Source organism: Carlito syrichta, unplaced genomic scaffold (genome assembly GCF_000164805.1).
Source record: "Carlito syrichta isolate Samal-C Ts95f unplaced genomic scaffold, Tarsius_syrichta-2.0.1 Scaffold305187, whole genome shotgun sequence".
Classification (NCBI taxonomy): domain Eukaryota; kingdom Metazoa; phylum Chordata; class Mammalia; order Primates; family Tarsiidae; genus Carlito; species Carlito syrichta.
The window spans coordinates 560,867-585,075 of NW_007249283.1; the positions used below are offsets into that span (position 1 = coordinate 560,867).

A 24,209-nucleotide genomic window follows, 5' to 3' on the forward strand; every position below is an offset into this window, starting at 1 on the left:
ACTCACCTCAGCCTCCCAAAGACGCGGGATTACAGGCTGAGCCACCAAGCCCGGCTGAGACTTTGGATCTTACTTAAATCTTTCAGAAGATGAAGGGGAGAGTTACCAACTGGAGGTGGAAGCTCAGTTTCCCCTACTAGTGTCCTTTGACTACCTGGAGAAGGGTGCTCAATAACTGCTATGTAGAGGTGGGATAAGAGGCTCCCCATTATTCATCCACTGGCATCACCCAGGAAAGCAGGAGGACCTCTCTTTCTCTTCTGGTGGCCTCCACTAACACCACTACCAGAAGGAAGGCCTCACTAGCAGTGAATGATGGTAAAACTTCTAGCTACCAACTCTGCCCTCTAACATAAACAGAGAGGAGACATGTCTTGATACCACTTGGTGGGGCAGAAGAAACTGATCCTCATAAGGCTCCCACTGATATCTTCCAGAACAGTCTCATTATCATCAAGTGGGAACAAAAAATCTGGCTCTCCTGTCTTCTCTGACACCATGACAGTGGGAGACGTGGACAGTGAGGGGGCAAAGTCAGAAGTTTAGATTCACCACGCAAGCTTTCCTGATGGGAGGAAGGGTTTAGCTGTGGTATTTGCATGGTGTTTACCTACGGTATGGCAGTTATGGTCTAAAAGTTTTATGTCTTTCTAGATTTCCTGATTCTTTGGCTATAAGAAGTAGACTTTTCCTGGGGAATTGTCTTTCTCTGTTCCCATAGGAATTTCTGGGTTACTGGTTCTTCCAGCAACCAGTGTTGGGTATACAAAGCAAAAATAAAACAGGGAATTCACCACCATATTTTTCCTCAGTTCCCAAGGTCCCTAGGCAGTTTGCCTTCTCTCTACCTTTCAAAGTCAGCTTATGTTTATGTTATATATAATTCCCAAGGGTTTTGGCTGTATTTAGTAGAAAGAATTGAAAGAAACATGTCTACTTCATCTTGATCCAGAACCAAATGTTCCAAAATAATATTTATTAGTAGGATTTCCTTTTCTACAGGAGAAACTGGCTTTCCTCCCCCACTTGCCAGTTTTTCTTCCTTTCAGCTGTCTCTTCCTAACTATGCCAAGTTGGCTTTGAAACAATTCTTTCATTAAATAACCTCATGAGGTCACTACTACCAGCTGTGAGAGTGTCTCAACTATTCCCATGATAATAAGAACTTTTCTGTAGTCCATTTACACTGAGACACAGACATTAACAGCATATGCTAATTCAATTCTCAACATATGCTGATCAGTTTTCCAAACAGATATTGAGGTCTTGTTTGGTGCTACTGTTTTATTGAGACTTTCTATGATAATGACTAATCCAAACTTATTAATTAACAATATTATTAAAGCCAAATTTTCCAGCCTGTTCAGTTTACGAATTTGTGTCTTAGAATACTCCTTTTCTTCTCCCAAGATCTCTGATCTAGAAGGCTCATGTGTAGTATCAATATTTGAGTGCTTAAAATTATGTTGTTTTAGCCAGAGATAGAGCTGGGAGTGGAATTAACAGTCATTGGGTGGTTGAATACACACTAGAAGTTTTATATGCATTGTCTAATTTAGTCCTCAAAATAAATCCATGCTGTATCTTTTACCAATGAAGCTTTTTCAAGGTCACCCAGTTAGTAAAATCCAACCTGGAATTGAACTCCTGCTGTAGATATAGAGTTATCGTGCAGATCATGGACCATTAGTACATCATTAAATCTGTCTATTGAAATTTTTCTTTAAAAGTGAAGGAGATCAGAGTAGAAAATACTACCAAGTATTTCACATAATGAAAAAGTACTGTTTAATGAAAACCAACATTTGTTTCATATATATATAAATCTAATAAATCTAATATGTTCACTGAGTCTCAATGCATAAAATATTATTCATAATGTAACTGGCAGTCAAAGAAGTCTGGGACGATTGTGTTAGGTGACCTTCTGAGCTATACATTACTTCTAAGACAAACTATTTACCATATTCACTGTGCTGATACTCTTCCATGAATGGCATTATCCTTCAAAAACAACATTTATTTTTTAAAGTCCCAAACTTGCAGTGCAAAATCTCTGGTTTAGAACAGAAAATAATTGTTTATGTGGCAAAAATTCATGTTAGCATAAAACTGTGGTTGTCCATGATGTGTGTGTGTGTGTGTGTGTGTGTGTGTGTGTGTGTGTGTGTGTGTGTGTTTCTGGAGTAAGAGCAAAATTTGCCATTTTCTTTCCCCTGCTTCCCACAATTAGGTGAAATTCCAATCAGTTTCACAATGATATGAGAATTGGAAACAAAGTACAAAAGAGAAATTCAATTCCAGTGGTTAAGAGGGTAGATTCTGGAGTTACACAAAGTATTTCAAATCTAGGCTTTGTCATCCAGAGCCCTGGGCAAGTTACTACTAAATTTTCTTACCTACAAAATAGTAGTAATAGTAGCAACTAACTCATTGTGATAGTGTTGGGATTAAAATGAGGTATACATATAAAGTCATTATCAACGTGTTTTGCCTTACAGCAACAACTTAATGACTGTTGGCTATTAGTCTATTATTTCTTAAGTAAGACATTTACAGAAGCTCAATAAGTCCAAAGTAAATCTTGAACTGTTACAGACAGGAAATGAATGCTTTTGCTTTCTTGTTAGACTTGCTAAATTGTCCTTCAGAATATACTAAACGATAAATCAACATTGTTCAATTTTTATAATATAAATAATTGTTGGCCGATTTTAAATAGGAGGAAAAGGGAAGAAAATAATATTTTGTTAGTTTTCATATTCATACAGCCCTAACTATACAAACCAGTTCTCTCCATAATCTCTAATTTACTTTTACTGACATAACTTTCTGGGATGAAGTCAAGAGCTGGATGTTATATAGCAAGGTTGGATTTCATACTAAGACCCAAACTTTAGCAGCTAGTACTCCTAAATAGAATGTTTTGAAAATGAGAAAGACACCTGAGTGTATCTTTAATGAAAGGACTTTTGGTATTGCAGGACAACCTGGAGGCTTCCATGTTCCCGATGCAGAAAGGCTCCCTGAATCTCTTGAGGCAGAAATGGGAATCCTGTGATTACCAGAAAAGTGAGCGCTGTCCAGGGGCCAGTCGTAGTATGGTGTTCCAGCCTCCGGAAAACAAATTGCTTGAGCCTGAAGGAGAGGTAGTATCAGCACCTGAACCTCCAGATCCCCCAAGTCTGCCCTGTAGTACAGGGGAAGAGATGTTGAGCTCAGAGCCTGAAGAGAAGCCTTCTGATGACAAGAGTGACAACTCCAGAGAATATGTCCGGCCGGAAGTGTTGAAGGAAGATTCTCTGAGTGGTCGCCGCAGGATAGAGCGCTTTTCCATTGCTCTTGATGAGCTGAGGAGTGTGTTTGAGGCTCCAAAGAGTGGAAACAGACCCGCTGGAGCAGCAGAGTGTGGAGGAAGGGTAAGAGGCCATTGATTGTCTAAGTTTACAGTTGACAGGCTAGGCAGTCTTGACAATTACTTCTAAGCATGTAATCTTTTCCCCCTTACCTATACTCTAGGCAGATGTCCTGGAGTCATCATATAATACAGTATGAAATGTGACGCCCTTTCCTATTAATTTCCTCTATGGTTTCTTTCAGTTTGGATTTGACTTCCTTTCATGCCCACCAAAACAATTCTGATATGCCCTCTTATGTTGATGTCTCTTTACATATGCGCCTTATTTCCATAGTTAGGTTGTACATTCCTTAGAGGAAGGGACAATCTGTAACCACTCTTTGTATCTCAAATTTCTAATAAATAGTGCGCTTTTAGCCAGAGTTCAGTGAGGACTTATTAGTAATGATGATGAAATGGAAGAAATGAAGGCTTTGGAAACACAGTAACCTAGGTTTTATTCCTAAAGCTTGCCATTTACCTCTCTAGCTGAATGACACTTGAATTTGGAAATACAAATGTCTTAATCTGCTACTTTACAGAGATCTTGTGAAGATTAAACATAATATATTTAAATCACCAAGTACGGAGTCTGAAATATTGTGTAGTAGGTGATGATCATGCCTCAGTGATTATGGTGTACTATAATGTCACATATAAAACATGTTTATTAGCTAAAGAGGGCATTTAAGTCAAGTGCAGGAAACAAGATTAGCAACATTATTAACGAGGACCACATTTATACATCTTTTATAATTGAAAGCAACTACTGTTTCAACTGGAATTACTTGAATTTATTATACTCACTAAAGTCCATACAGATAAGAGATTATAGATGGATTTTATAAAGAATTAATCAATAATTTCAGGTTTTCCATGGAGGTAAACTTCATGCTTTGTTATTTATACTTTTTTCACTTAATGACAGTTATCAGAAAGGTACATAGCCCTATTCTTGTTAATGAATAATTAGCCTTCATAGAAGGCAGCATAGAAATAGAAAAATCTTCTTAATAAATTATATTGCTAAAACTAGCCTTCTGTTTTCCTATTGGGACATATATAGTAGTATACCATTCTTGAACATCAAGTAACTATAATTGGCTTAATGAGGAAAAGAGATATGAAGTTATGTTTTGAGGTTATATTGAGACTAGAGAATCTGCCTAAAAACTTTCTGATCTCTGATTTGAGGCTTTTCTTTTCCTCCTTTTTATTCCACAGCGGAGATCCTTTTTGTTTGTACTTTTATAACATCTTTTGGTTGGGTGTTTAGAGATTGAAGTACACTCAACCAAGATATTTACAATGTCATTTATTTTTTATCTTTGTAAATTAAGAAAAGTAAAACCACAGAAAATAGTTTTGATTCAAGTTCTGTTGACTTTAGTGTAACAATTCTGAACATTTACCCAAGATAATTAACAAAAAAATTCCCAAAGATAGAAAAAATCATCCATATAAATGATGTAACATAACCTATCACATCTGGTTGAGATATGTTGCTTAACTGCAATGGTAAGAAAATAAAACATTAATAAGAGCTTCTGGTTTAAATGTGAAATTGCTACTATTTAGCATGGTGTGTATATGCCACCTAGGATACATTCAAATAATTATGAAAAATATCAAATATATGAAAACCATCTTTTTGCTTGTAAAAATATTTGTTTTGGATATTTAACATACTGTTTTAAATATTCTAAGGTACTATCTCATAATATGGTATTTTCCTAAATGTATAAAACAAGGATGCTAAATTTAAAAATTTCTTATTCATAGTAGACATAATTGGTTTTTAGAATTAGTTTATACAAATAAGAGTTAGGAATGTTTGCAAAACTTTCTTTCATTATAAATTCCAGAACAAAGAAAGAAAAAAGAGAGAAGTCAATGAGACTTTAACTTATATTCTCCAAATGAAGTTTTTTGTTATGTTATTAGGCATATAAAAAGAACACTAGTTTGACCAAATTTGAAATTATATATTTTACCCCATAGCATGGTGATTATATACAACTTAACCATTAGTTTCTACAGAGCCTTTTTTCTTCCTCATGTTAACACTTTATATTATTAAAGTGTTTCATTATAAAGTGATGACATAATATTTATTTGTATAAATTATGCAAAAATTCTAGCTATTTTATAACTGTAACACTTATATTTGTGCAGAATCTCCATTGGGGTGTTGGAGATGTGGGAAAAGGTATTTTATATTGATCACTTTTAAAGTAAGGACAAAAAATTTCCAATATGAAAAATATTTAGAAATTAGCAAATCATCTCAACAATAAGGAACAACGAACTGCATTTTAATGTTACATAGAATGAAACTTTCAAGCAATAAGTACTTGATTTTTAAAAAGTTATAAAGTTATCAAGGTTGAATTTGTAGAATTTTTAAAGGTATAGAATGTTATATGCATATGATATCTATTTACAGATATATTTCTGTATACATGTGTGTGTATATATGCATATTTTGGCTAACTATTTTCAGCAGAGGAAAAATGTAAATATTTACTTATTATAAAGTATTCACTTAAGGATAGTTTAGTCACAAAATGATTCATTAATAGGAAAAAAGATCTCTAAGGTTCTTAATATTATTTTATAAGTATGTACATTTATTAAAAATAGATATTAATACCTCAACAATTCACTATGTTTGCAGATAGTCTTTGTGCTTATAGTCTTTTTTACAACAATTTATCCTAATAAAATTGCAATAGAAAATAAATGAGGAATTCTTAAAATAATTTTTCCTGCTGAAATTTTATAATTTTTAAAGAGAAACACAATACATTATTATTTCCAAAACACCCTGCTAAAGCAACTTAGAATAACACCTAAGCTGAAGATTATTATGTTTATGAGTTAGACTATAATTCAAAAATATAAATTCACATAAGCCTCATCCCAAATAAATGGTGTGGAACAAGATTTTAAAGAGTTTTTAAGAATTTATAAGATTCTGTTATAAAATTATACATCTTGAAGAGAATGGCAAATCTTGTAACACTAAGAGATAAATTGTTATTATGTAACGTATCATTTATCATTTGCTGTGCAATAAATCACTCCAAAATTCGTGACTTTAGACAATAAGAATTTATTATTGCTTACAAGTCTCTCATGAAATTGGAAGTTCATCTGGTCTTGTCTTGCTGTCATTCATGCATTTATGGACAGCTGCCAGGTCAGCAGGGCTCTGGCTATCCTAGTCTGACACCAGAGCTAGAACAACTCAACTCTGCCTCATTTTGTGTCTTCTGCTCCAGCAGGTTTTCCAGATTTATTCACAGGTCATAGGATTTCAACAGAGAAAGTAGAAACACATGAGACCTCTGGAGGCCTATACCAAGAACTTGCATAACATCACTCCTCTATATTCTATTGATCAAAGTAATCACAAAGCAAGCCAGATTAACCGTTTGCTGAAATATTACACCTCCTGATAGAAAGAATTTTTTTTGCATTTGCAAAGAAAAATAGATACTATGAGAGGAATAATTGCAGTCATTTTACAGTCTATCACAGGCAAGTTTAGCTACATACATTCAAGAATCACACAAATACCAGAAGGATTCATGTTGACAACTATTTGTCGACAAAACTCATGTCTTATTCTTTATTTAGATTCAATTAAGTGACTACACTGATGATAGTTATTACGATAGGCAGAATAACAACAACCTCCCAAAGATATTTGCATCCTAATCTCCAGAACAGATGACTGTGTTATCTGACATGTCAAAAGGGACATTACAAACATGATTAAGAATCTTCAGGTTTTCTTTTTGTTTGTTTCTGTTATAGAGACAAGTTCTCCTACATTGCCCAGGCTGGTTTCATACACCTTGCCTCAAGCAACCTTCCTGTCTTGATTTCCCAAAACACTGAGATTATAGGCATGAGCTACTTTACCTGACCAAGAACCCTTAGATTAAAAGATTTTCCTGAATTTTCCCAGATAAAAACTGGGTCTTTATAAGAGGAATGCAAGAACGTCAGAGTGAGAGTCAGAGAAGGAGCGATGATGACAGAAGCAGAGGCTAGAGTGATACATGGCCATGACCCAAGGAATGTGGCAGCCTCTAGGACCTGGAAAAGGCAAGGAAACTGGTTCTCCCAAGAGCCTGCAGAAGGACCAAAGCCCTGTGGACACCTGGAATTTTGCCAGTGAAACTTACTCAAAATTTGACTTCCAAAACTATAAGAAAATAAATATATGTCATTTTAAGCCAGTATGCTTATGGCAATTTACTACAGCAGCAATAGGAAATTAACACAGTCATACCGTAGGCTCTTTAGAGATTGTTTAAAAAATGATTGGACAATATATGATTGCAGGGTTATCCTACGTTCTTTCCTGATGTATGTATTCTGATATTTCAAAATCAGGTCTTTGACTTTTTCTATCTGTAGTTGATAGTATAAATGTTTGTCATATGTAATCAAGGAACATTTTAAATCTCAGTGAGCCTTAATTTTAGATGCTATGTAATGATTTGCAGCACATAGTCATCCAAAAGTGTAAACTAGTCAGAAGGAGAGGAAGTTTGTTTTAAAAAGAAAGAAAAAGAGATTAGAAAAGAATATATAAATACAAAAAGTAAGTGGGATACTGTTGCTTCAATTAATATTTTCTTCTATGGGTGATATGCGTTATATGGAATATACATACAATTTTTAAATAAAATTTACTTAACTTTGGCTACCCAATTCTGAGTAGGAGCAGTGTTTAGACCACTCTGGAACAGAACAAGAAGGCATAAATTCTCCTTTTTCTTGAAGGTCCCAATTGCTGGCCATGGCGCTGCCACAGTAAGGCCACTGAAAAGCCTCCCGCAGGGATCCTTCAGCCTTCATATATTTCCACTGTTAATAAGGGGCTTCATGATTGTATTAATTAATTAATCTTACCTTTATTTCTATTCATGCCTTTTAGTTTTTCAAATGGTGAAAATTCGTTGCAGTAGATTACTTACTGACTTACTGTGTTTTCAATGCACAGTTATGATCTTTCCCCAAAACTCCACTCACTCATGTAATCAGTTTGAGTTTACCTAATTCTCAACAGAGACTCTTTCTTTCATTTTCTTAGGCCTCAGGCTTTTGACAAAGACCATTCAAACATGAGCTGAACTTGATAAAAAAAATAGGAAGCACCATCACCAAATATGAGTTATGCTGCCTCAGAATGCATTGACTCGATTTTTGCGTGATTGGAGGCTTGGGAAAAATCATGAAGACACAAAGCTAAGGGACTCTGAACCTGCGTTTGCATCAATGATTAAACAGGCTATAAATAATTAAAGATGCTATAGTTTCCAGCATATGTTAGTTTCATTCACTTCTATAATCAGAGCCACTGGTTTTTCATTTAACGATCAATTTGTCATCTACTTTTTAGTTCTGCATAACATCAGGCATTTAAAAGCATGGCTTACAGTTTGGTTTCCACGACAAAATCACTTCATTAGATGCTTGAATTTATCTTTGCTCTTTAAACCCAGGCATGTGGGGACTCAGGGATTAATTTATCTCTGATCTCAGAGCAGCAAGCAGTACTACTTCTCAGGCAGTTACTTCTGTCAGAGTCTTCTGACATTCTCTTCCCCACCCTCCCCTCTCATCAGTGTTGCTGAGATAATTTCTGTCAAGCATGATATATTTTGTGAAGGCATTTAGTAGGCTATTACAATCTTGGCAATTATTACTTAAAAAAATCTGACCACCAAGCTCTCAAAAAATAGAGAAAAATTAAAATAAAGATTAATGTTTGTATAGAGAAAAATAAATATTCCATGGGAAGTTTTTAGAGACCACTGAAGAAATACAATATTTTTTTTCTTTGCCTGAAAATGGGTAAAATCGTTTTTATAGAATTAAAATGTATATATTAATGAAAAAGATCACTACTTTTTTGCTAAGAGAATATATTATACAGAATAATAATTTTCGTTTCAGCATAGCATGTAAGAACATATTTGGTGAAAAAAGTTCAGTTAGAAACCTCGGTTCAGCAAATTCCTCACTGTATAAACTTATTTTTCACATCTACGAAATAAGAAAATTAGTACAGCACAGGGTTTTATGAAGACAAAATGGTATAACACCTGAAGGAGAAGAGGCATTACCTAACGAAATTTAAGAAGTAGCATCAAAGTAGTGTCCAATGAACGCTGCTTATATTTTCTCTTCTCTGTTATCTTTGTAACTCACTTCATGTCCTTGGGGGAATATATTTAATCTCAGTAGTTTTCTGTTTTCTCATCTATAAGGGAAGAGGCTTACACTCTATGGTTTCTAAAAGTGGAAATTTGCTGTGGGCAAAGGTTTTAGTTCACATCTGACAACACCTTATTCGTGCAGCCTGCAAGGCCCCACTGAGAAGAGTTCTCACTGACTAGTCAGTAAAGTGGAGAAACTTTCTTGCATGTGTTCCAATCCCATTTTGAGATGATGAGACAAAGAAGTATTATTTGTTACATTATAGTTTTAAGTGCCTTATTAAAATTCTAGGCAGAGATATGCTGACCACTTCCTTTGTCTTTTCCAATTAATAGAAAAAGTCATTGGTATTCAGCTATTCAAAATCCAAGAGATAAGATTTACGTGGTATAAAACGCTTGTTATATTTATATGCAACATGCATACATGGAAACACACATATACACCCACACACAGAAAATAAATTAAACTTAGAACTCAAGAATACCACAAGGATGGGCCATGATATTTTGGTTTATTGTATGCAGCTTTCTCTTTGTGGAATAATTTTTTTTAAAATAATGTTAATGTTCTTTGGTTGTTATTTCTACTAATTTATATATTTGTTATTTTACTGCCTCCTGTCCAGTGTTTATTTTAGTTGGGGTAGGGAGGAAGCTGGTAAAATTTCCACCTGAAGGCATTCGCGTGGCCTTTAAGACTTTCAGAGGGAACTGCCATCTCATCCCATTTGTGTGTCGCAGTGATATGTGCAGTCACAATATGACATTGTTAAAGAATGTAGTGCCAGTAACCACAGAAAGATGTTAAGCAATATTGACTCACCCTCCACTGGGAAAACTGCTGTCAGTTCATGAATTGGCATTCTTTGACATTTTACTCCATAGACTAGTGAGGGTTTTTGCCCTTGTGTTATAAGAATATTGATACTAGCTCTGCTGCCTCTGTTGGGAGTCTGATTCTTTTACCCATCTTATCTTCCACAGATGTTTATCCAACATTTCTTCTCCACTGACTGAATTAACTTAACAAATCCCATGTGTGCCTATATTTTCCCTTCCTTGTCCTCCTATTACTGTTTTTTAGACTTTATCAAGTTCTTTTGGAGAATCTTCTCACCATCAGAAAAACTGAAGGGAGAAATAAAAACAAATACCTTTAGAAGGATGATTAAATAGGGAGATTTTTTATCTTCTATTTGATCTTTAACCATGACCTTTGACTCCACCAAGGGCCACAGAGATGACATTCCAAAGACTATCTTCAAATCCAATCACTGAAGTCCACCAGCAATCCAAATACCATCCTGAGAAAAATCACCACAGGCATTTCTTCCATAACGTACCTGATTGATGAACTTCCATTTTCTGTGGAAAACCTGGAAGAAATTGCCATAACTAAGTGTTCAAATTAGTATCACCGGTAATAAGACATATTGATTTATTTTACTTCCTGGTATGATATACTGTGAAGGGAAAAACATCATCACGCCTATGGTATTCTTGTTCAAAACACATAAACATGAAAAAACATCAGGTAAATTCATAGAGGGGGATATTCTGTAAAATAAGTGGCCACTGCCCTTCAAAAATGATAAGACCATGTCAGGTAGACTGAGAAACTGTCATAGATTGGAGGAAACTAAAGTGGCAGACAGCTAAGTGGAGTATGGAAGCATCTATTGAATCCTGGGCCAGAAAAGAAGACACCATTGGGAAAGCTGTTGAAAATCAGGTAAAGTTTAATTAATCCCTGGTTTAAGATTGCATTATGGTTAAACAAGATGTTAAAATTAGAGAAAGTTGCTTCCTTCTGCTTGTGCGAGATCCTCTGATGGCCAGCGTCCTTAGATCCACAGACTCCCCTGTCTGGTCTCCCTCATTGCCAAACAAGCCTCAGGTTTGATATAGAAAAACCTTCTTGAATGTTGTTACCCCTTTTTATTCATCAGACTAAGTCTTTTCTGTGAATCTAGAAGTCTTTAATATTTGTCAGTGTTGAAATTCAAGACAGATACGAAGTGCCTGGCAGGCACAGACATTTCAGAATAGATGTGGATGTCAACAACAGGTGTACAGCCATGCTGACGACACCCTCTTCCTGGAGGTCAAGCAATCTGCAGGCACCTATCTGTGCCCTTGCTTTAGCACCTGTTTAGCACTCACTGTGTTAAGTATGGAAAGCAAATGGTTAACATATTTTCCTACTTGGAAAGATATTTCTTTATCTGTTTAAAGTGTAGTGGTGAGTGAATGTAATGAGTTCCAAACACCTGAAACAAATTCAAGCTCCATTAAGGTTTCTCATCTACACCAACTACCAAATATAATGATTTATGGTACTTAATAGTGTAGTAACTTGCTTTATGTGAATGTAAGTCGTTTATTGGATGTCATGAGACAAATTGCTCTAAAGTACGGTGATGCATCGTAATGTATGCAACGCACATTTCCCCCATTTGTGGAAACATGTCAGGAGCATACATTTAACTTAATCAAAATGTTCTGATTTCAATGTTGATTAGATGTCAGAATTATTTTGTTCTTAATTATAAAGACAATATAAAATATTTCCATTTCTAATCATAATGATTCTATGATTTAAAATCTAGTCTCTTTTCTATTTCTCCTTTAGTTTTGAATGTTAGGAGCAACTTTTTTCCTTGTGTCTTGAAATATATTCATTTGAAATTTTTATAGGAAATAAAGTTTAAGCTATGAAACAAAAACCAGAAGTCCACAGAAAAATTTTCTTAATGCATGCACACATAATACACACACACACAAACACACACACTCACACACACACACACACCTACCTTTTAAAATTTCATGTTTGAAAGTAAAATTGAGAAATTGCAGGTCATATGTCCCAGTGTCTCAGAAAATAATTAGCTAGGACCAGCAATTGTGTCTCCACTGTCATATGTTTCAAGTCTGTCTTTTAGTTTACAGCTGTAGGCATTTTTTAAAGGCCAATAGATTTATGAGGTTATCCTTGAATGCTTTGTTTTATCCTAACATTGGTCTGGCCTCAGACCACTAGAGAAAGAGGCACTGTGCTGCTGCCACCACAGGCTAGCAAGCGGTAAGCACTGAGTATCAACCAGTCATCAGGCTTCCCAGACATTGCATGGTCATGGTAGGAGACAAGAACTATAATTATTCTCATTTTACAGCTACATGGTGGAGAAGTTAAACAACTTGCCCAAGCATACACCATTGGTAAATAATAATTGAGTAGGGATTTTAACTCATGTTGGTCTCACATCAGAACCCACAATATTAAAATACTACTATCCAGATGCTCTTTGAAATAATGCTGTTATCTTCATACAGAATCTCACAACTGTGCTTCTGGCATGAATGAATCCTAAGCAGTCCCAGAAATCAGAGAAACTCAAATTTTGAGTGTCCTAAACACTACCATACACCCTTATTCTAGGATACATATGTTTTCACATGTTAGCATATTTGAAACTAACATACTTTCTACAGTCAGTGGTATCTCATAGTTTGCCAGTTTTTCCCCTTTTCTTAGAGATACATAAAATAATAATGTCATTTTTCTCCTGATAAAATAAGCAAGAAGAAAACAAATATTTTGAATAAATATAATAAGAACATTTATTGAACATTCCTTGTGTTTCAGGAATGTACTAATCAGTCAAGAGTGGCTGATTTGGTATGGAGGAACAGCATGACATTGAACTTCTTTCTTCTTTTAGGGATTGGGAAGGAGTCAGAGATAGATTGAGTGCAACTGGAGCCCAAAGAAAGATATTCAGAGATATTTGACAGAAAAAAGAAAGACAGACAGAGAAAGATACTTTTAAAAGAAAAAAAAAACCTATGAGACTCATTTTAATATTCCTTAAAAGGCAAAATAAATTATCTCACTGATAAAACCAAAAATTTTTTTAGAAGGTAATCAAAGGGAAGGGTAATGGCAGGGCAAGACTAAATAAAAATTTTAAAATTCAATGAATATAAAAGTTTATGAATAAAATTCAATGAATAAAAGAGGCCTCTATGGGCCTGTAGGCAGATGCAGTATAGTCTGCTCTTTCTATTTTTGGTGCTTCTTTTTAGTCCTCCAAAATTCTTGCTGTGGACAGTTACTCAGATTCAGTCTCCTCTTTCCGTAATTTCAATTTTAGATTCTTTTCAGATAACTGTGACAAATTTACCTCGAATCTTGCCACTTTACTAAAGCTATGTTCCTGGATTTTCTACTCATTCTGAAAACTTCCACCTAAATGTTCTTCAATTACCTTCAACTACCTGAAAATGCCTGTCTGAATTCATTGCCCTCCATCTAAGTCTAAATTATTGCCTGCCTAATGCCTGTATTTTTCAATGGTACTGCCATATGTGTCATGAACAAGGGTCCTCTCTAACACCTTAATCTGTCCTGTTCATTCTCTATCATCTCTACACCCCTCAGTTTCTCTTTTCACTTTCCATTTACTGCCAATCCTCTTGTCACCTCCTATGGGCTATCACAATACTTCCCTTCTAGTATCTTTGTCTTTCTGCAGTAAATCGTTCAGGTCTTGGTTTTTTGACAATGATAGTCACAACTTCTCTAATTCCCACAGCTGTGAACTTCGGTACACCATACCATGGACTTGCATTTTATTTTACAGGACTGCATTATCAATTATGGAGTCACTAACCACATATGGTTCCTTTAATTTCAACTAATTAAAATTAAATTAAGAATTCATTTCTTTGTTATGCTAACTATATTTCAAGTTCTCAATAGCTACTTGCAGCTAGTGATTACTCTATTGCTCTGTTGGACGTTATAGACATAAGGCTGAGTGCAATGGCTCACACCTATAATCCAGGCACTTTGGGAGGCCAAGGTGAGATGATTACTTGAGTCCAGGGGTTCGAGACCAGCCTAGACAATATACTGAGACCTTGTCTCTGTTAAAAAAAAATCAAAAAATTATCCGAGTGTAGTAGTGCGTGTCTACACACCCTGCTACTAGGGAAGATGATTCGAAAAGTTTGCCTGAGCCAGTAGGATGAGGCTATGGTAAACTGTGATCAGGCTACTGTATTCCAGCCTGGGCAACAGAACAAGACCTCAACTCAAAAAAAAAGATAATAGACATTACAGATATAAAACATTTCCATCATCTCATAAACTTCTATTGGCCATTGCACTCTAATAGTTTTATACAGGGCTCTAACCTCCTCATTTGATCTTAGTGTTCGGTATTCGAGGGTTCTGATGGCTTATACCAGTATACGTCTCTGCCTTTTCACTTCTTTCTGATTCGTCAGATGCCTGATGTTCTTTTTTAATTTTGTCTCTGGATCTGATAAGCATTGTATTCTTGGAAGCTGCCCAAGCAGCAATGCCAAAGAATGGAGCAGGCAATGCAGCATGATTATGCTTACAGTGATTTATTTGTCATGAATGCTGAGTGTGTTCTTGTGTCTAATGTAAGACTGTATAGTGCTCAAAAAATGTTTATCAAGTATGCTTACTTGGATTTTCTTACTGAACAATCTTTTTAAAAAATGTATTTCCTTCCTTCAAACATTTTATTCCATGTAGAGACCTGTTACTTTGGACTTCTTTAGATCTGTAGGCAGTTTCTTCAGCTTCTCCAAATTATCATGTCATGATAATAATCCAGAGTTTGATATCCTTTCTTTTAAAAAAAATTAGTTTATTTTTTAGAGAATTTTTAGGTTCTCATGTGCCTTCTTTCCCCAACCCCTAGTTTCCACTATCAACTTAATTTTGCATTAGTGTGGTACATTTGTTACATTGATGAGATATTATTGATACCTTATCATTAACCAAAACCCATAGCTTACATAAGGATTCATTCTTGGTATTGCACATTCCATGAGTTTTGACAAATGCATAATGACACGTGTCACGCAGAGTAGTTTCACTACCCTAAAAATCCTTGGTGCTTCCTGGATAATTCATCCCTCCCCCTAAGCCCCTGGAAACCACTGATATATTTACTGTCTATGCACTTTTTGTATTTTCTATAATGTCATTTAGTTGGAATCATACAGTGTGTAGGTTTTTCAGAATGACTTTATTCACTAACAATTTGCATGTCTTTTTTGCTTGATAGCTCATTTCTTTATATTGTGGCATAATATTCCATTATATGGATATACTATTCACTCATTGAATCCATTCATCCATCGATGTTTATCTTGGTTGATTCCATTTTTGCTGTTATGAATAAAGTTGCTATAAACATTTGTGTGCAGGATTTTCTATGAACATAAGTTTTCAGCTCATTTGGGTATATACCAAGGAGTATGATGCTTAGATCTTATAAGAGTATGTTTAGGTTGTAAGAAACCACCAAACTGTCATCCAGAGTGGTTGCACTGTTTTTTATTTTCACAAGCAACAAATGAGTGTTCCTGTGACTCCACATCCTTACCAGTATTTGGTATTCTCAACATGTTAATTTTAACATCTTATTATTGTTTAAGCATGGATTACTTATATCTCATCTACATGTTAACCATATGTTCCATTTTTCTAGAAACAGTCCTAGTTTACATATGTTGCTCCATCATAATTTTAATAATATTCCTTTCACTTTCAAAAGTGTCTCCGGATGATAAGTTATTTTGTCACCTTGCTTGACTATCCACCTGAAATAAAAGGCAGAATTCACATGAACTCTTTTCTGTCCCTCCATGGTTTTTAACAGTGGGCTAAGTATGGGGTATGTGACCCTTAAATACTTTGGGAATGAATGACTGGAAGACCCTTATTGAAATGAGCTGGTTTCTGCTTCTTTCAGTGTCGACTCTCAGGTCATGTGCATTTGCATTGCAGCATTTGCACTGGGTTTCAGGGTCACTCGGTTCTTCAGTCTACACTGTCTATAGTTGCACTCATTCTACTCATTTGATAGCAGGTTTTTGATAACCTGATGTTGCTGTTCCCTTACATATAGTCAGTGCAGGATTGGCAATCTCTTCAGTGGCTATGTGCCAGCTTTTCCTGGTTGCATACCCTATCTTGCCACTATACAGGTCTTATAGATGACATGGATGTACTTTTGCAAGAAACAGTTATAAAGGAGTTAACGCTCCTTTTACTGACCTTTTTTTTTTTTTTTTTTTTTTAAATTTTATTGTAGAGATGAGGTCTCGCTGCCCAGGCAGGTCTTGAACACGCGGGCTCAGGCAATTCACTCACCTCAGCCTCCCAAAGGCGCGGGATTACAGGCTGAGCCACTGAGCCCGGCTTGACCTTTTTAAAAAATCTGAAAACAGATATTATTTTGATATTAAGCTATATTTGCCAGACTTCCAAAAGACAAAATGCATCCATGATTCATATTTATTCTGGTTTTCATAGTGCATTGTTAGACCCTGATCTGAATCTGCAGCTAGTTCCAGAAGCAGCTTTCATTCTTCTGTTGCATAGACTCTCTTAATAGAGTCTAATTAATGAACTACAGACCTACCCACAACCCATAGACCATAGCCAGCTCAAGTAGCTCCCCCATAATATACTGGGGGTTTCTTGTTGTTGCTTGATCTGTTTTTCCTACTCTATAAAATGTTGTACAATAATCAATTGTAGTTCACGCTTCTTAAATTATAAAGTATGTCAGCCATAGGTGAAAGTATGAAATATGCATCTTTTTGCAGCGCTCCTTCAAAAGCATAGCAATGAGTGTATAGAGACTTTCAGGTACTGAGGTTCTTCATGTGTGTGCCACTCATGAAGTTGAAAGATTTTTCTTTTTGCCATCAAAAGGCTTGTGCTAATGTCCAAATTCCTCCTTGCATAATATTTGAAGATTCCCACATAAAGACATAAAGTGGGAGAAATAAACTCAGGAGATTCAGGATCCAGAATAAATAATAAATATACACTGCTATACACAAATGCATACACACACAACATTAAAATTAAGCAAGATACAAACTCAGTTCTTTATTTGTTTTTCCCTTTGCTTCTTTCCTTCCTTCCTTCCTTCCTTCCTTCCTTCCTTCCTTCCTTCCTTCCTTCCTTCCTTCCTTCTAGAAAAATAACCAGGGATGTATAGCATATCACACATTTCTTTTGTGAAATATTTCCTATTATTCAGAGTGAAACTTTTGTAGATATAGTTGTGCTGAATCGTCATATTTTTCTTATTCTTTATCAGTGGATAAAAACAAGGTTTTGGTCCTCAAGGGTATTTCGCATCTGAGTTTCTTTGCTGCTAAAATAAAATAAAATAAAAACATGGAGGTGACATTCCTATTATTTCAAAGAGAGTGAGGGGGTGGAAATAAAGGAAAAATGAATGGCTAGGAAGCACAGATCCTATTTTCTTGTGATGCTATTAATAATAAGTTAGGAGTGGTAGCTAGAGTATAGATGCTGTATAAGCAAAAATAAATCTGTACTAAATGGCTTTTAATGTTTGAAAGGTAAAAGTTACTGTAAGGTTACAATGCGTTTACTCTAAACACCTTCCCCATAGAAATGTGTTTTGCCTAAAATTCTCATTAGAATTATTTTGTGTATTGCTCAAAGGAGACTCAATAGAATGCACCTAATGATATCTTTTCCATTCATTATTCTCCACTGAGAGGCGCTTTATCAAATGTAAACATTAAAAACTATAAATTCTTTCAAAAAGATTATTCTAATTCCAATGAACATTACAATAAGTCCTCCTCCAGTATGAGTAAATACTTTTATCAAGTAAATTTATTTCCAAAATAAAGTCACTAAAAATAACAGACTATCCAGTTTCCATAAAGTGGTGGCTGCTAAAGTGACTGAGATAGCATAATAAGAATCTTAAAGGAGAAAACTGCTCTCAGACATGATGAAATTAGATGCCCTCCCAAATTTGAAATCCACTTTCTATTCCAGAAAGATGGTAGCCCAACTTCCCCTTAAGTACTTGCAATTTCAAGGAGTTTGTGCTTTTGCAAAGCAGTTTTATTCCCCTGTCAGACTGCTTTCTTTCACTGAAGGTTAATCTTCATGTTGAGTAAAATGTGTCTCCTGGGAAATCCACATTTTCAGTAAAGTTTTGGCCTTTAAAGCAATATGAAATATTCTCCATTTGTCACTGTGGAAAATGACAGGCTATGTCTAACCTTGAGGGCTTGGACACAGCTTAGCAGTAAGAGGTGAGGTTGGAATACTCCTGGGTAACTTAGCAAGAGTCAAGGCCAAACTTATGCATGACAAGGACATGATATGGCTCAGCAGGTTCAGACTAAGGAAAGACAGATATGCTCTGGAAAAAAAAAAGTTAGACATTAATTAAGAAATCTGTAACTGGATAGGTCAGCCAATGTGTTTGAGTATCTTCTTTTGGAAATGTTTCAAAAATCTTTGTGTGTGGACATATCAGAAATATATTAGTAGACCCACTTGGGAGTTCTAACTATAACTGAGACAGATGTCGTTGACTGTTTTTTGGCCAAGTCTTGCAATCAATACTTGGGTTGAGAAGAATTTGACAACTGTAGGTTCCATCAGCATGTTTTACTATCTTTCTTGAGTGCATTTCATACTCATCAGAATTGTTAGTACTCTGTGGTGCTGAGATATTAGTATTATGTCCTTTTTGAGGCTTTTCCTTTTCTGGCTAGGCTTCAAACCAAAGACTTATAACAGCTTCATTTACATAGACCAATAGCAAATGTATCATTATTTGTCTTTTATTACTGCTATTTTTTTGAAATTTTTTTTCTTCATTTATAACACATCAAAAATATATGTACACTTTTTAAAATTAATTATGATTACATGCGGTCTTTTCTTCCCACGACAATGATCTCTTTTGTCATTACAAACAGGTTAATGACTGATGTAAATGAGAAGAGACATCCTACATACTTCTGCCTTGATAACCACATTTTGTAAGATGCCAAACAGCATATACAACTTTTCCTCCAACCTATCCCAACAGCCCATGCACAGCAAAATCTGTCTCTCAGCACTCAGTTTTATGACATCTTGGATCTCATAGCACTCTTCAATCTTATTGTGATTTATGATACCAAATTTAAGAGTAATTGGAGAATAAGCATGCTGCTCGATCTATGTGGACTATTTAAACTATTGAGGGAACTAACATTTAAATGTTAATTTCTTCAATTCTTGATGCAAAGGCAAAGAAAGAGTTTGTATTGTCTCTCAATCAGAAAATGAATCTGCTTTGTAATATTTAGAATTGCTACAGTGTTTAGACAATATAGGCTTTTCTTTCTTTTTCTATGCCCCAATTGCTTGTACTAGGCCTGCCTGGCCAACACGTGTTTTTCTCCATATTAAAAATATTATGGGCTATACATTTACATTTAATAGGTAGTAGCTATATATGCATCAAAAATCTTGTCAACTCTACAGTTAGCTGTCAGCCTACATTCAGTAATGTTCTGAGAAACATCTCAGGGAGGTCTCAATGTTAGGTATTTAATACTTAGTTTTAAAAGGCTTATAAAGTTTTCATTGAGTTATTTAATTCAGTTTCTAAGTTTGCATTTCACTTTTTCAGATCACAAATTCTGCAAGCCTCTATAATTACTGAATGACTGATGCATTCAGGGATGTTATATTTCTCATTGCTAAATATGTTCCAGGAATTGTTATAAAAAAAAAAAAACAACCCAGATTTATATTGCCTTTTGTTTTATGGCATAATTTTAATTTCTCGTCTATTTTGATTTAATAGATGCTTCAAGCAGCATAATCAGCTCAACTCACTTGCTGCAACTGGCTATCTTTAAATGAATGCATGCTCCAATGTTCATTCTGAAGATATTTGAATGTATATTTCTGGTTCTCCCCACTATTCTCATGGGAAAAAACAGTCAGAATTTATCTTGGCATCTACACTGCCAATCAGATTATTAGGCATAGGACAAGTATGTAATAAATGTTTGCTGAATAAATAAATCTAATTTTTTTTTTAGCAAGTCTGTGTCTTTTCTGGTTGCATTTATAAGATTTGAAGAAATAGTGCCTGAAGTTTCTGTTGTTGTTGTTGTTTGTTTTTCTAAAGTGTTCTTTCTTATCCCATTTATGTTTGGGATTACATATTTACTCATTTCACATTGAAGAAACTTTTCTCAAATTTCTTTGTAAAATGTTCTTCTGTGCTATCTACTCTCCTCTATTATTATAAGAACTGCAAACAATCTGTTGTTTTTGAAATCTGGCCCAAACAATAATCTTTATATCCATTCCCACCCAAAATGTAGGAGTCATCAGTCTTGATTTAAAATAGCAACCATTTCTATTTACTGCTACTTATCATTTCATTGCTGCCATTAAAAATAATACTTGAGAACTCGTGTTTATGTAATGTGGCATTCAAAAGAAACAAGGGACCACACATAATATCCTCTGCTTATATAATAAATATCCAGCAAAATCTGCCTTACATAACAAAGTCTTCTTAGTGGCAATTATTTGTCTTCCAGATTAACATTGGTGTCCTATTTGACAGTATCAAGTCACATTTTCAGTTAACAGCATTTTACTTTTCATGCTTTGTACAGAATTGCTTCATGACAAGAGTGTTCTTGAATGTTTACTTCCTGCCAAACAAATACCATCTCATTGTCTAAAAACTTACTCAGTGGAAACACAAGAGAACAAAGGAAACATCAGCCCTGAACAATGTTTTTCATGGTTAGAATGTAGACCAGGAGTCTGCAAATAAATAAACCAGCACCTGTCCACTGACCTAGCAGGCACAGTGCATCAGTCATAATACAGTCTGCAATAGTTCAAAATCCCAAGAACATTGCTTGTTACAAACTATCAACTCTCAGTTGTTCGTGGTAATGGAGCCAGAGATGAACATGACTCATTCAGTTGAGAATATCATTTAGAAGGCTCACGCTCACCATTAGTTTGAAATGTTTTTTTACACAGTATTGTTTCTGTTGTCTTCAAGTAGCATAACTAACCAATATTATGCTTGTTGTCTTGTGTTCCAGTTCACTGGTATAGATTTTCATTCTAGGGCTTACAATGAACAATTATAGAAAGAAATGGCCACAGTAGAAGCAGCAGGGAAAGAGAATGGCAACAGAAGGGCAAGGTGAGCACTTTAGGTTTATCAGGCCAATTTACCATTTAAATGATCATATTGGTTTCTTATTGCTGCTGTGACAAATTACCTCAAACCTAGTGGTTTCCACAATGCAAATTCATTATAGTACAGTTCAGGAGATCAGAAGTCTTGAATTAATCTCACTGGAATAAAATCAAAGTGCTGGCAGGTCTACATTTTTTTCTGGAGGCTCTAGGAAAGATTCCTTTTCTTTGTGTTTTCTAGCCTCTCGTGAGGCCTCCCAAATTCTTTGGCTCACAGCTCCCTTCTTCCATCTTCAAAGTCTTCAACAACAGATTGCTCACGTAATACCATCCTAACTCCTGCTTCTTCTTCCTTCTTCCATTTATAATAACTTTTTTATTACAGTGGTATAACTCAGATAATTCACGATATAATCCCTATTATAGAGTCATTTGATTAGCAACATTAATTTCTCTGGCAACCTTGATTTTCCTTTACTATAGGATGTCACATGCTTGCAGGTTCCAGGGAATAAGACCTGGGCGTTCTTGGCAGGGGGTAGGGGGGTTTCATTCTGCCTACTTCAGTAATGCAATAAAGATCATGTTTCAAAATCATAAATTTGTTGTTATCTTTTCTCATCTGTCATTCTTTTGTTTATTGGCCCTTAGCAATCATCCAGCTGGAGATTAGAAATGTTAAAGAAAAGCTAAAAACATCCAACTTCTAATATCCAGAAATGAAACTGTTGAACATAATTTTTTAAAAATTGTCCCTGTCTTCACTATATCAATGCCCGATGCTAGAAGAACCAGCTCGAAAAGTTCTTTCATTTTACACAAAAATATTCCTTTTGCCTATAGCAGAAACACTAAGATTTGTTGCCATAGAGTAGATTCATATCAAATTAGGGTAGTTAAAGAAAAGTTGTTCATTCTCCAGGCCAAGAAGAGGTTGGATAGAAGAAAGGAAAAGATAGGATCCAAAACTGTGGAGAGAAGGTGGCCTGGAAGTGACAGGGGACTATGGGGAGCCAAAGTTATGTAACATCATCCAGCAAACACCAGTGATCTCTGAAAAAATCTTTGTGGGGTCAAGATTTTGAGTTACACCAACCAGGGAAATTCCAATATTAGACATTTAACAGTTTGTTTAAAAGACTTATAAAGTTTTCATTGAGCTATTTAATTCAGTTTCTAAGTTTGCATTCACTTTTTTAGACCACAAATTCTTCAAGTCCCTATTATTACTAAATGACCAATTCATTCAAGGATATTTATACTGTCAGTTTTTAAGTATGTTTTAGAAATTGTGATAAAAAAGGACACCAGATTTATATTGCTTTTGTATTTTATAACATGATTGTAATTTCTTATCTATTGTGATTTTATAGAAGCTTCAAACAGTATAATCAGCTCAACTCACTTGTTGTTACTAGCTATCTTTAAATAAATGCATATTCCACTCCTTGTACTGAAAAAATATATATATATACATATATATGTGTATATGTGTGTATATATATGGTTTTCTCCCATTATTCTCTGTGCCCACATTTATCTTAGTATCCCCACTGCTTATCAGGGTGACTGGGTAACTGTGCTCTGGACTGTAAACATATAGTAGAGGACCTCTAGGGGTAATTGGGATACTTTATTATATTACCTCAGTTCTTTAGAATTGCCACCATTCAGTGTAATAAACAGTTTTTCTATTCTTCCCACTCCCTTCTTATTTTTATTTTCTTAAGAAGATATATTAGAGTAGTTATATTTAAAATCTGAATTCATTCTTTTGACATGGATAAATGATTTTCAGTCTTGGAACATGAATCATTAAAAAAAATATATAAGCTGGCTCAGCCTGTAATCCCGCACCTTTGGGAGGCTGAGGTGAGTGGATTGCCTGAGCCCGTGGGTTCGAGACCGCCTGGGCAGCAAGACCTCATCTCTACAATAAATCAAAAAATTAGCCGGGAGTGGTAGCGCGCGCCTGTAATTCCAGCTACTTGGAAGGCTGAGGTTGAAGGATAGCCGGAGCCCAGCAGGTCAAGGCTGCGGTGGCCGGGAGCGGCCACTGTACTCCAGTCTGGGTGACAGAGTGAGACTCCAACTCAAAAAATATATATAGATAGATAGATAGATATCTGGTCCTCCTCATGACCAGATTAAATTTGAATAGTTTGAGAGACAGAGAATGATTGTCATTTCATAATTCCCAAATGATAATAATACTTGTATATAAGGCTAGGATTCAGAATCACTGACAAAGATTTCTCTTCAGATCCAAGTTCTTCAGAACAATAGTTTCAGAGATATTGTACTAGATTTTATTCCTCTATGTGTTGTGAATGGAAATTTTCTAGATCTGAATTCGATATTTGCAGTGTTCACATTATGTTAACAGAAGGCACTGCCATTTATTTTTAATGTGATACATATGGTATCCTATGGTTTCTCGTGGGATAATTGTCAAAAGTCAAAGCAATTTGACAGAAACATCAAATACATCACTTACTGC

General features: G+C 35.2%; 1 protein-coding gene across 2 annotated transcripts in view; it reads left to right on the forward strand.

Moving 5' to 3' along the window:
- The window catches only part of XIRP2 (xin actin binding repeat containing 2), a 310,033-nt gene that overhangs the window by 9,588 nt on the left and 276,236 nt on the right, over positions 1-24,209 (forward strand). Inside the window, exon 2 of one of the 2 annotated variants that reach the window (XM_008061282.1) lies at positions 2,985-3,419. In XM_008061282.1, coding sequence (XP_008059473.1) covers positions 3,003-3,419 — 417 coding nt within the window. In that variant the 5' untranslated portion in view covers positions 2,985-3,002. Of the gene's footprint in view, positions 1-2,984; positions 3,420-24,209 lie in introns of those variants that run through there. The other variant, XM_008061279.1, reaches the window with a different exon arrangement.